We start from the raw sequence: 11,915 nt of genomic DNA, 5'->3' as shown, positions 1-11,915 counted from the left end.
ATCTAATGTCCATAGTCAGGAAACCATGACTATTTGTTGACCAACGAGCTAGTCAACTAGAGGCTCACTAGGGACATGTTATGGTCTATGTATTCACACGTGTATTACGATTTCCGGACAATACAGTTATAGCATGAATAAAAGACAATTATCATGAATAAGGAAATATAATAATAACCCTTTTATTATTGCCTCTAGGGCATATTTCCAACATCTACACGACGCACTACTAGGCTGGCATGTTAGGGACATGAATTTTTGGGACATGCAGCCACGCGCTGCCGAAATCCCGGGCGTCCGTCCACGCGTTGTGATTGCTACTTATTATAGCCCATTTGCAAATACGTAACATGATAATTACAAGCGTTCGTCAATACGTCCTGGTATACGCCCCACTAGTGGACCGGGCGGCATTTATGTTTTGTATGAATACAAGCCTCACGTCACAGCCCGGTGATGGCATAACTGCTCTCGGTTTTGGATAGACATCATTTGAGAACGTGCACTGGCTGGATTGTCGCACTGTATATTTCACGCAATCCGTCCCCTGTGGAGGAGCAGAGAGAGGATTGGATGGGTTATGCACAGATGGAGATCAGGTTAGACCATCCAAAACACTATATGATGCGTTGATTTCTTATTTCTATGCCTACGAGTGTACACGCACGCCTGTTATCATCTTTCATTTTTCATGCAAAAAAATAATAATCTCTTGTTTGCCTCAATCCCCCACCATGACGACATTGTTGGGCTGCATGCCTGCATGTCGTCCTTTGCAAGGGCCGGTGCGTCCGTTGTGTTCATGGCGCATTGATGGCTTGCTGTGTGCCATTATGTGTTTGCAGGACAGCTGGGTGTATTGATTCGCCCTGGAGTGATTTAATTTTCCATAACGCATCTTGGCTGTCCGGTCATTTAATTATTGATGTTTTGGTGGGTGTGTTGCACACGCAGCGTGTGGGATTAATGCCGTCCCTATTTGCTTGGGGTTAGTATGTGGAGTAACTCGCAATTAGCGTAATCCTCATTATGCAACACATGGTTCAAACCGGATTTAATGGTCCATGCACACGACCGTTAGGTGTATTATTGATTGGTCAGTCTGCTGCGTACATAACTCAACATGTACTGGCAGATACATATATAGGGAACTAGAGCAAATCCATCACACGAAGTACAAATGGGGACTAGAGCAAATCCATTGCACTAGGTACACGGGAGATCTAGAGCAAATCCTTCACAAGGGGGAGCGGGGGGAGCTTCAGAGCTTGTGCATGAAGATCATAACCAGGAGAAGCAAATTCAGGACGCCCAACATTTAAATGTTCTTAACCATGCTTGATTCTGTTCAAGCAGTGATACGTGGCGATAGGCCAATGCATGTGAAATCAGGTATCCCCACTGTGCGCTGGAGTACGGTTTACTTATTCTCCCACATCAAAAAACTGCATCCACCGTACCGCCAAACACCAAAAACAGATGTTTAGCGAGGAGTGTGTGGAGATGGATCGAAAGGATATTGAAAAACTTACTCCATGTCGTTCGCACTTGTAGAAATACTTTCCTGGATTTTCTTCCATTCCTGAGACGAACCACATCATGTAGCGTGCATTGCAATCTAGGCAACGGATGAGAGGGAGCGGAGGCATCTGGCAGTGTGGTGTGATGGAGGAGGTGTGGAGCTAAGCTGGGACTTAGATGAACACATGCTTGTGAGGCTGGAAGAAGGAGAACTAAGAAGAAGGCTTGAGCAGGATGGGCATTGACAATCAAGCCGATTGTTTAAACAGGCCGCGGGCAGCATCATGCAGCTAGTCGTTGGGACTGGGATGCTAGTGGCCCATGCCTCAATTCAATGTCTGGCCTGCCTTTTAATTTTGCATGGGATGCCTTGCCTGCCTTGCGCTGCATGTGTCAGGTGCTAATACATGGTTATACCAAATGCTATACGAGGAGGTGGAAATCGTTATACATCCCGTGGGTATTCAAGTGGCACGAATCACATGGAAACATGCGGCCTGGATACCAGCCGCGCGTGGCCGCATGTCCACTCGTGATTATTCGGGCATGTTAGTTGCTACAAACATTAGTTAGTTCATTTTTTCCTCCTTTCGCTCTTTCCTTTTCTTTTTTTATTTAAAAATATAGATATTTCGAAATTCAGTTACTTAATTTTTTTAAAAGTGTTGATTGCACATTTGAAACATGTTTATGCAGTGTAAAAACAATGTTTGCGTAACTTTTATAAAAGGTTGAAAGCATTAAAAAATGGCCATGACATTTGAACACGTGTGTCAAAAAAAGTTTGTAACATTTTTACAAATGCTTAAATAATATAAAAAAGTTCATGTGTATAATAATAAAATGTTTGTGGCATTGGAAAAATGTATAGAAAATGTAAAACAGTGTTTCTGTAATTCTGAAAAATATTTCATATTATTCAAAAAGATGTTCAGGCATTTCGTAAAATCTTCTTCACATTTAGATTTTTTTTTAAATGTTCAGGAGTATGATGTAAAAAATGTTTATGTAAGTTAAAAAAAATTAGTACCATTCAAAAAAATGTATGTAACATTTACAAAATGTTCACACGTTCTAAAAAAATGTTCATGAGATTTAAAAAAATATTTATTCAATGGAAAACAAATGTCCGTGTAGTATTAAGATAATGTTGCAGATCATTAAAAATATATTTAAAGTGTATTTGAAAATGTTTAACATTTATTCAAAGAAAATATTCCAAAACCTGGATTTATAAGATGTTCAACCTATATCAAAAAAATATTAGGCATAATAAAAATGTACCACATGTACTGAAAAAGTCGAGATGTATTTGAAAAATAAAATAAGAAGGGAAATAAAAATAAATAATTATAGAAAACGAAGCAAGATTAATGAGAATCAATAAAGCCGATAAGAAACGCACAAAGAAAAAAAACGCAAGGTAGGTTCTTAAACTGGACGGAAACGGTTAAACTTCCCAAAACTGCTAACCTCAGGCCAAAGGTGGGACTGAGGGATCTCTCGGTACGGGCGAGATATAGCTCTGAGGAGGAATGGGTGAGTCGGCGGAAGCCTACTATGCGGCCCAATATGAAGAACGGGAGGGCCAGAGAGTGCCAATCAGACCGTCGGCACCCCTCCAAAAAAAACGTCGGCATCAGACGAGCAGCATTGTCACTCAAGCTCGTCTTCCTGGATTCTTCCCTGGACAGAAACAAATCACCCGTCGTCCTTCTCTACCTCCGGATGCATGTCCATCGCTGTCACAGAGCAGAGCTCCGGCACGGCCTCTTCCCATCGTCCTTTGTCGGCGCGGACGACTGAATCTCGACGTGTTCTTCCAAACAACGTTGATCATGGGAAAGAGGCAGGAAAACCACCATTCACACGCAGCGACGTGCCGGGCCGGGCGATCGGTCCAGCGAACAGCACGCACAGCGCACGGCGACGCGACGGGAAGATGGACCTCCGACCGACTGCATATACCCACGGGCAGAACAGGGGGAGAGGGAAGGAATCAACGTCGACGTCAGGGTGTCGCGCCGTGGCGCTAGCCGACGAACCGACGGTCGCGCACGCCGGCCAGATTCACCCAACGGACACACGGCCGGCGGCCCAAGTGGCGCGGCGGTGGCTTCCAAGAAGTATCTACAGCTGCGGTCAATTCCAGCGCGTGGTTACCGCGTGCGTTCCAGTGACGTGCGTTTGAATCTTCTTTGCTATCGCGGAAACAAAAAAACACCGTTGATTGCATTTCTACAGAGCAATCGGAGCGGATCTCCTAGTGGATGAAGTAATTTCGCGGGAAAAAATTCAACCCGAAATAATGCTATTCACATCCGCTGGTAGGAAATACGGAGTACATGACAGACAAGCATATATACATGCACACATACAGGCTACGGCCTACGGGGCCCTGACCAATGTAAATAAAGAATCTCAATATCAATATGCCTAACACTAGGATGTCATGGATGCGTCGACAGATTCTAGAAGCTTCTGGCACGTCAGAACCCGCTGTAGTGGCCGCCGAACGACACGGTCGCCCTGGTGGATGCGCCACCCATCACCGACGACACGGCCTGGTTCAGCCTGGACGCCTGCTCCACGGCACGATGAATTCTCTGCAGAGCGAGCAAAACCGTCAGGAAACAGCAGGCCATTTTTTCACCCCTAAATGAGATTCTTCGGTGCTTTAGGCTCACTATCTATTGCAAGATTCCATGCTTCAGACAGAAAGAAGATCAAATCGTCAGGTGCAGTGGGCCATTTCCTCCCTATTCTCGAGTGCTTTGGCCTGATAAAATATACAGTGGTGTACTAGAAAGAAGGTTCTAATCTTTAAAAAGAAGCACGATCAAATTCTATTCCAATTGGATATGATGACCCAAAGTTGCTGAACTCATCAAATGTTTTTTTGTTCCTTTTTGCACCTAATATATAAGTGTAAAAAATGAAGTTTAAGTAGGCTATGTGATTGTTAGAGCATATCGTTAGGGGAACAGTGACAAGATTAAAGTGGTGAATTAATTCAAGAACACAAGGGAAGAATCATCAACCTCATCATCGGCGTACATCTGGAACTGGGACTTCTGATCTTGCACCATAATCTTCCTCTGCTGCTGCTGATGCTGCGGCCTGCCGCCAAGCACCAAGATGCACAAGGTGGCAGCGGCGACCCCGAAGGAGCAGAGCGCCCCGACGCCGTTCACCCTCAGTTTCCCGACGCTGAAGCCAGCAGCGTCCATCCCTGCCCTGTCTCTCTCCGCACCTTCTTCCACCTCATGAGGTAGATGATCAGGTGCCGCTTCTACCATCACCTCGTCCTCATCACCAGCTTCCTCTTCGGCAACAGGGGTGTTCGCCATCTCTTCCTCCTCTTCTGCACCGGAGACCAGTACCTCGGTCACCATCATCGTGAGCTCCCCTCGCCTCGGCTCGGCCTGCACGACGCCGATGTCCTCAAATTCGACGTCATGCTGCTGCTGTGTAGAGGCAGCTTGCACCGGTGCTTCCATGGCCTCTTCTTCATCTAGGATGCAATCATAGTAGGTACAAGGGTGAGATGAAGGGTGGATGGTGAAGTGGCCCATGTCGATCACGACCAAACCGGACCCAAACAAGGGCTGATCCTGATCCTTACCACCACCAGCAGCGCACTCCTCCATGAAGAAGGAGCTCCCGAGGTCAGGCAGGAGCTCCCACTCGTCCAGGCTGATCGCATCCATGGAATCCCCTCCGGTCATCGCAAGAAACAAGAGCGGATGCGATCAGGGAGTTCTTATAGCTAGCCGCTCAAACCTGCTTGCAGGCAGCTATGAGGATGCTATGGAACGGATGCTCCCCAAGAATCAAAGCAAGAAGGATACTTTCTCTTTTCTCAGGAGGGAAACAGCAGCTGAGGATGCTAGTGGGGCAGTGGGAACAATATGTTGCACCAAGGGAGATGGCAAACCAATTTAAGGAGATCCTGTGTGTGTGCCTTGCCTTGCTGCTAAGTGACAAAGCTGAAAGTGCTCTTCCGGGCCTACCAATGGGGACTAGCTCCTTCCTTCCTTCTTTCCTACTCAATTCTTTCCAGCTGCCATATTTTCCTGCAATATCAATTAATTACTTGCAAACAATCTACGATGAGAAAGTGATTCATACGGGGGGTGGTGAAAAAATATCATTATAGAACAGGTTTAGGATGTAATGTCGGCGCAGTCAAATCGTCCGACTGGCAAACTCATCCACAATTCTATAATAACCCCAAGCACCAGCGCAGCGTTACTTGGCAATCTTACTTGTACGACACAGCAAGCTGTAATCAAATATGTCCTCTCTCTTCTTCTTTTTTTTGAGATTATCAAATATGTCCTCTTAGTTACTATCAATGATCATGATGTCAATGCCACCAAATCCGAAAGGGATTTCGATGAATGTCATCTTCAAAATCAAGTTGCGTATAAAAAGCATGCTTTCAGACAGAACTGCACACTAAGTAACATAATGGATAGGGTCAAAGTTATTACGCGGTAGATCATAAACAACAGAACTGATAAACGGAATCAACTGGGAGTAAAGATGGATAGAGAGACACACCAGCTGAGCACGGAGGGCAGAGGAGATCGAGACGCGTGTTTAGAAGGTTCTGCAGAAATATAACTCAGAAAAGTTGAGACTGTGACCTGAGACAGCGATGGGTAACTGTGCACAGGACAATGTAACTGGGAGGAACGAAAATGAAATGGGTCTTCGGAGTAGAACAAATTCACTTGAAAATGAGAACCATTCCAATTCAAAACTGTTCTGTTTCTTCCAAACAGCATGGTGTGAATAAAAATCAAGACAGTTTTACAATTCAGAGCAGGAGTCAGCGGCCCAGGATTTAAGCTGGCGCAGGCAAGGGCGACATAGCAAAGCCAAATTCTAACAGCAACCGAAAGAGATCGAAGAAATACTCAGATCTTCACCATACATCAAAGAGTTAACTGAAACAAAGGTCAGAGATCAGCTATCGCGTCAGCAAAGCGAAAATGCGTTCCTATATACAACAAGATGAGATCCTGAAAATTTACATTCCTGGGTCCCCACATGCGCGGATGCACGTACATAGCAGGATGGGGAAGCAAGACCAAACAATTTTGGGCCATATATCAGCAGCTAGACTATCGACCAGCATCATGAGGAAGAGGCTAGGCATGCCGTAAGGAGGATGGTTCACCCAGTGAGACGGACGCAAACGACGAAGCCCAAGCTCGAGCATTACTCGCCCCTTTACTTAGGTCCCTTGTCTTACTGCTCAGTCTAAGCTTGCTCCAGAGCCTCTGAACATCAAGCACAGTCAATGCCCGTTCCATAAGTTGGCTTGATCCCCTACGGATTCTTAAGTTCAAGTTCTGAACACGCACAATCAAGAAGGCTCTCAGTTGGGAGATGACAGTGGGGACGAAGTGTGCCGCGATCTTCATGATTATAAAAAGGGCTCCAAGAAACAGAAAGGGCTCGTCTTTCGCCATTTTGCGCAGAGAGCGGCCTCCTGGCATGGCTGATCCTAAACTTCCAGTGCTCTCTTGCTGATCAACATCAATATATGTAATTGGGTCGAGGCCTGCAGCAAGAAAAACCTCGCTTCAATGCTTGAAGTGATAAAATCAACCTAACAAACTTATCATCAATGGATGTAGCAGTGCAGTGTGCAACATATGCATATCCATTTTAAAATCAATTGAACAATGGAATAAAATCCATACTATCCAGGAATAATCAAATATGCTGCCGTTCAACATTCACAGGCATCAACAGTAAAACGTTTCAACAAGTAGATCACTGTAGCAAGACGTCAATCCTGATGTATGGGGTCAAGAGTATCGTTCATGGAATCAAGGGCGCAGCTAATTCCTAACCATGCCACACACGGTCTCCAATGTAAATGAGCACTAGACCAATCAGAAGCAAAAACAATCCGAACTTTCAATTGAAAGAACCCCATGCACAATCTTTAATTATGTTCAGGATATCGATAAATGGTACCATATCGGTCGGGTGCTAAGTAGGGATAAATAGGTGAATTGTCCAGTTAATCGGCCGATAAATCAGTTAATTGGCTATTTGGTGACCCACCGATAGCAATTAACTGAACAAGATGCCGATTAACTGGCCGATATTTGGAACAAAATTCTGAGTATTCTTCAAGTTTCAAAAGCAGACATTTGAAACAGGCTGTTAGCCTGTTACATTAAATAAACTATGTCTGCAGGAAAACAGAGGAGTAGCTATTCTCATGTGTGCATGATATTGAGTGCAAGAAATGATATCCAAAATCAAAGAACAAAAATAATTATCATACCTGTAGTCTCTTGATAGAACTGAACCAGAGACTTCAGATCTTTTGTGCCCCTGTAACGAACCATTGTAGTCTCACTTGCCAGAAGAATGGCTGGGAAGCCACGGACACCATATCTTGAAAACAAACTGCAGTCAGCAGAAGGGGTAGGATGAGCAATAATTCACTGGGCAAATAACATGTTGGAAACAAATGGGAGAGGATGTATCACTCAGGCACACACAAAAGTTTTCAACAATCAGATACCTAGGCGTCGCAGAAGATTCTTCGACAGCAAAGTGATGTATCTGAGGGAACATGGTGCTGAGAGCTTCAAATATTGGTCGAAATTTGCTCGAGAAAGGACACCATGCGGCATAGAAGAGAATGGAGCATGAGGCACCGGTACAGCGAAGGTTCAATTCTTTATCAACAGCATCTCCTCTGACCTTCAGTAGGAGGAACATATTTTAAATTATTAACAGATAGTCAATAACTACAGAAGAAACCAGAAAGTTTGCCAGATCAGCAACATGCATATCAGCATTCTTGTACGGTAAAAGAATAACATTTATATAACAGTTCTTCGTGTCTCTGCACTATATCCTCATCACTCTTCTGTTTGCTCAAATCAAAATCTCGTTCATAATGTATGAACAGATACTCCGGAAATTACATGCTCATCTCTCTTTATTCTGAAATTACATGCAGTGAACATGTTATGCCACTCGCCCTTTTAATAACATCTGTTGGATTGACTAGAGAAGTACTTAAAACCGTAACATACAAACATGCAAGATGCAACACCACTGCGTTGTTGCGTCCTTTGGAACAGTGGACCAGAACGATAGTGTGCTCTCACATTCACAAAACCAACGGAATAAAAAAGCTTTTAATTTCCTGGTTGCAAAAATCGGTAAAACATTCTTACATGCATACATATAATAGATGCCCATCGATGACTATTGATTTCATTCCTTATTTCTTTATTCGCTTTCCTAATACTAACATGCATGTGCACATGCAAGAGCACTAGCGAAAGATACGACCAATCACGCCATAAGGTATGCGCCGCATTGGCAGTTTGTCTCCTTGCCAATAGCCAATAATATTGGCCGTTCGCTCAACAGATATAAGAAAGCACGGCACCTTGGCGGGATTTAATGCACGCTTCGACGGAAACCAAGTGTAAGACCAGGACAACGCTGGATGACTATTAGATTTGCATTCCATGGGATTCTTCATGGCACTGAACAGAGCGGTGCTAGCACGGATTATGGTGGTGATGACGGGTAGTGCAGGCAACAAAACATTGGCCACCGCTGACGGTTTGTGGAGTTCGAGATGATGGCATCACCGGCAGTACTGGTGGAGATAGCTAAGGAGCCATCATGTTGCTGTGTTATTGTTAAAAAACATTAAAACTATCGTGCTTCCTAACTTTTCTCTTTCGTAAAAGGAAAATCAATGTAAATGGGACATTATGTAATAAAGTAAAAGTTTTCGAGGCTTAAATATATGTTCAAGTGGTTTAGAATATTTACATACTCCTTTTCATTTGAACTTCTATTTACATACTCCTTGGTACCACACAATACTTTCAATGAAATTACACGGAACTTATGCTCAAAGTTACAACTAATTACTAACTGATAAATGTTTTCTATAAATTTGAAAACCAATAGTACCTAAAATATTCCCCACGGCGATGCGCGGGTAGGGCACTAGTAATGATACTTGTATTTTTGTTTCCTCCTACCTGTATTTTGAATCTAACCTAAGGGCACGAATTCGAACCAAGACAAGATTGCGTAACATATGGATGGATCCAACTGATTAGTAACTGATAAATGTTTTCTATAAATGGAAACCAATACTACCCAAAATATTCCTCGCCGCAATGTGCAGGTAGGGCACTAGTAATGATGCTAATTATGTTTCCTCCCGACGAATCAAATTCGAAACACGTCAAGCTTGCGTTAACGCATGGATCCTACTATGGCGCCTAGACACCGAAGCACCGACACGTCTCGATTATTCTCCTTCGCTTGAGCCACCCATGTTTTGTCTGCTCCTGGTAGTTACCTGATGCTAGGCACCCACCAAGCATTGCAATTCACATCATTCCTGCCACGAATATCCCTCCCGACACACTCCCCACCCTCTACCAAAATCCCCCTCTAACGTCACCCCGCTTCAAAACCTAATCACCCGCCGCGTCAGCGATTCAAAACACTCGACATCCGCATTGTGACCAAAACATCCTGAGGAGGATACGGCGCGCGGAATGAATCTCGAGTCGGGGCTACGACGCAGGGCACGGGGACCGGGGTCGGATTGGGTCGCGAACAGGCGGCGGATAGGGGGAGGAGGGCCGGAGGACGGCGGGCTACCTCGAGGGGCGGGGAGGGCACGATCCGGGCGCCGCGGGGGCACCGCGATCCGAGCGCGTCGAGGAACGGCGGGCCGGCGCCCCGCGGGCAGGTGGGCTCCGCGCCGAGGGAGCCCGCAGCTGCGCCGGCGACGAGGAGGAGGAGGAGCGCGGCGGTGACGGCGACGGCGGCGCGGCGCATCGTCGGAATGGCAGCAGCGTGGAATTTCTTCTTCCTGGGGGAATTTTCTCCGTGGGCGGGTTGGGTGGGTGAGGGGGCGACTGGTAGACCAGATTTGCCACGAGCCTATTTTGGGCGTAGGGGAGGTGACGTGGCTAGCACTTGGTGGTTGTGGGATCCGGCTTGCCTGCTTCCTTCCCATGCTTCCATCCGTGCTCCCATTTCATCCTACGGCTGTCTTTTTTCCTTTTTTTTCTAATCTAATCATCTCCCCCTCTGATTTTAAGGAGGTGGGGCCGGGCCTTATTTTGTTCCAATCAAAACAAGCCACGTACGCGGGAGCACAGATGGGCACACGCCGGGGGAGCAGGAAGTCTCGTCCGTGGTTGTGGCGCGTGCGTGCTGGCCTGGGCCCGGTTGCTCGGCGTCACGTGTGATGTAGGGGCCGTTGGACCCGCCTGTCAGCGGCTCTGGCTCATCCACTGTAGTTCCTTGTGATTTTTGTTTGACTACAATAATAGCCGTTGATATAAATATTCTACTCCTATGAGTGCATTAGGCATCTTAGAGCATGGTTAATACTCCATCCGTCTAGTCACAGTGGGGAGTAACTTAACATATGTTATTAGTCTATATGTTACTACCTCCACAGTGGGTAGTAATGTATGTGTTGTGTCATGTATCACTTTATTTATAGATTATAAAGTCATATTTTCTTGATATGTGTGATGTTGCAGTAACTAGTTATGTTAGACTAGCCACAATGGTGAGTAACATACACTAGGAACATACACGTATCCCTAAACTATATTACTACATTCATAGTGGGTAATAAGGCTGGTTGTAATGGGAAGTATCACATACTAGTATTATGCATATGATACTAGTGTATGATACTACATCCGTAATACATGGTATCATATGTTGGTATCATATAAGACTATATTTATTGTCATGCATGAGACAAAGTAGCACATCATTTAATATGATACGGTATCATGATATAATACTCAATCATCTCTTTCTTCATTTAAATCTATGCCACCTCATCAACATTGCTTAGTTGGCATGCATGATACTCCCATTACGACGAGCCTAACATAAGTGTGGTAACATGCAAAGCTTCATTTATTAGGTTATAGACTCATATTGCATTGGAACATGTGATGTTATAGTAACTAGCTAAGTTATTATAACTACCTCTCTCCTTATTAACTCACTTTCACATAAGCAAATTTGTTGAGTTCGACTCAATGTTACTGCTGAAGTTACTCCCACTGTGGCTAGTCTTACCATGTGCCTCTCTTTCTTCATTAATTACATGCCACATCATTTATTTTGCCTAGATAAATGTGATGTTATCATCTATGTTACTCCCATTGTGGGTTGTATGCAATGAACTAACCACTGCATGCATGTCATAATGGGATAACTTAATATATTTTTCGCTAATTAATAGCATTGCATGCAATGAACTAACCACTGCATGTCATGTTTGATAGTTTCAAGTCATTGAAAGCATGCACGACTCACATCTCTTATTGGTTGATACG

At 44.7% G+C, this 11,915-nt stretch overlaps 2 protein-coding genes across 2 annotated transcripts; both read right to left on the bottom strand.

Annotated features, from left to right (window-relative positions):
- Positions 1–3,797: 3,797 nt before the first annotated feature.
- LOC119312355 lies at positions 3,798–5,446 on the bottom strand. Its single transcript, XM_037588083.1, has 3 exons — positions 5,147–5,446; positions 4,563–5,035; positions 3,798–4,127 (listed from the first exon to the last, which is right to left on the bottom strand). Exons 1-3 carry the CDS (start codon positions 5,247–5,249, stop codon positions 4,011–4,013), a joined length of 693 nt encoding a protein of 230 aa, XP_037443980.1. The 5' UTR covers positions 5,250–5,446; the 3' UTR covers positions 3,798–4,010.
- A 969-nt stretch (positions 5,447–6,415) lies between these two features.
- Positions 6,416–10,441, bottom strand: LOC119312354 (5'-adenylylsulfate reductase-like 5). The gene is made up of 4 exons (XM_037588082.1): positions 10,204–10,441; positions 8,078–8,259; positions 7,835–7,959; positions 6,416–7,096 (listed from the first exon to the last, which is right to left on the bottom strand). The coding sequence occupies exons 1-4, from the start codon at positions 10,381–10,383 to the stop codon at positions 6,681–6,683; spliced, it is 903 nt and encodes a 300-aa protein (XP_037443979.1). The 5' UTR covers positions 10,384–10,441; the 3' UTR covers positions 6,416–6,680.
- Positions 10,442–11,915: the final 1,474 nt, after the last annotated feature.

This window comes from Triticum dicoccoides, chromosome 5B (assembly GCF_002162155.2).
Source record: "Triticum dicoccoides isolate Atlit2015 ecotype Zavitan chromosome 5B, WEW_v2.0, whole genome shotgun sequence".
In the NCBI taxonomy this organism is placed as follows: Eukaryota; Viridiplantae; Streptophyta; class Magnoliopsida; order Poales; family Poaceae; genus Triticum; species Triticum dicoccoides.
The sequence above is the reverse complement of the archived record's forward strand: the minus strand, read 5'-3'. Positions and strand labels throughout refer to the sequence as shown.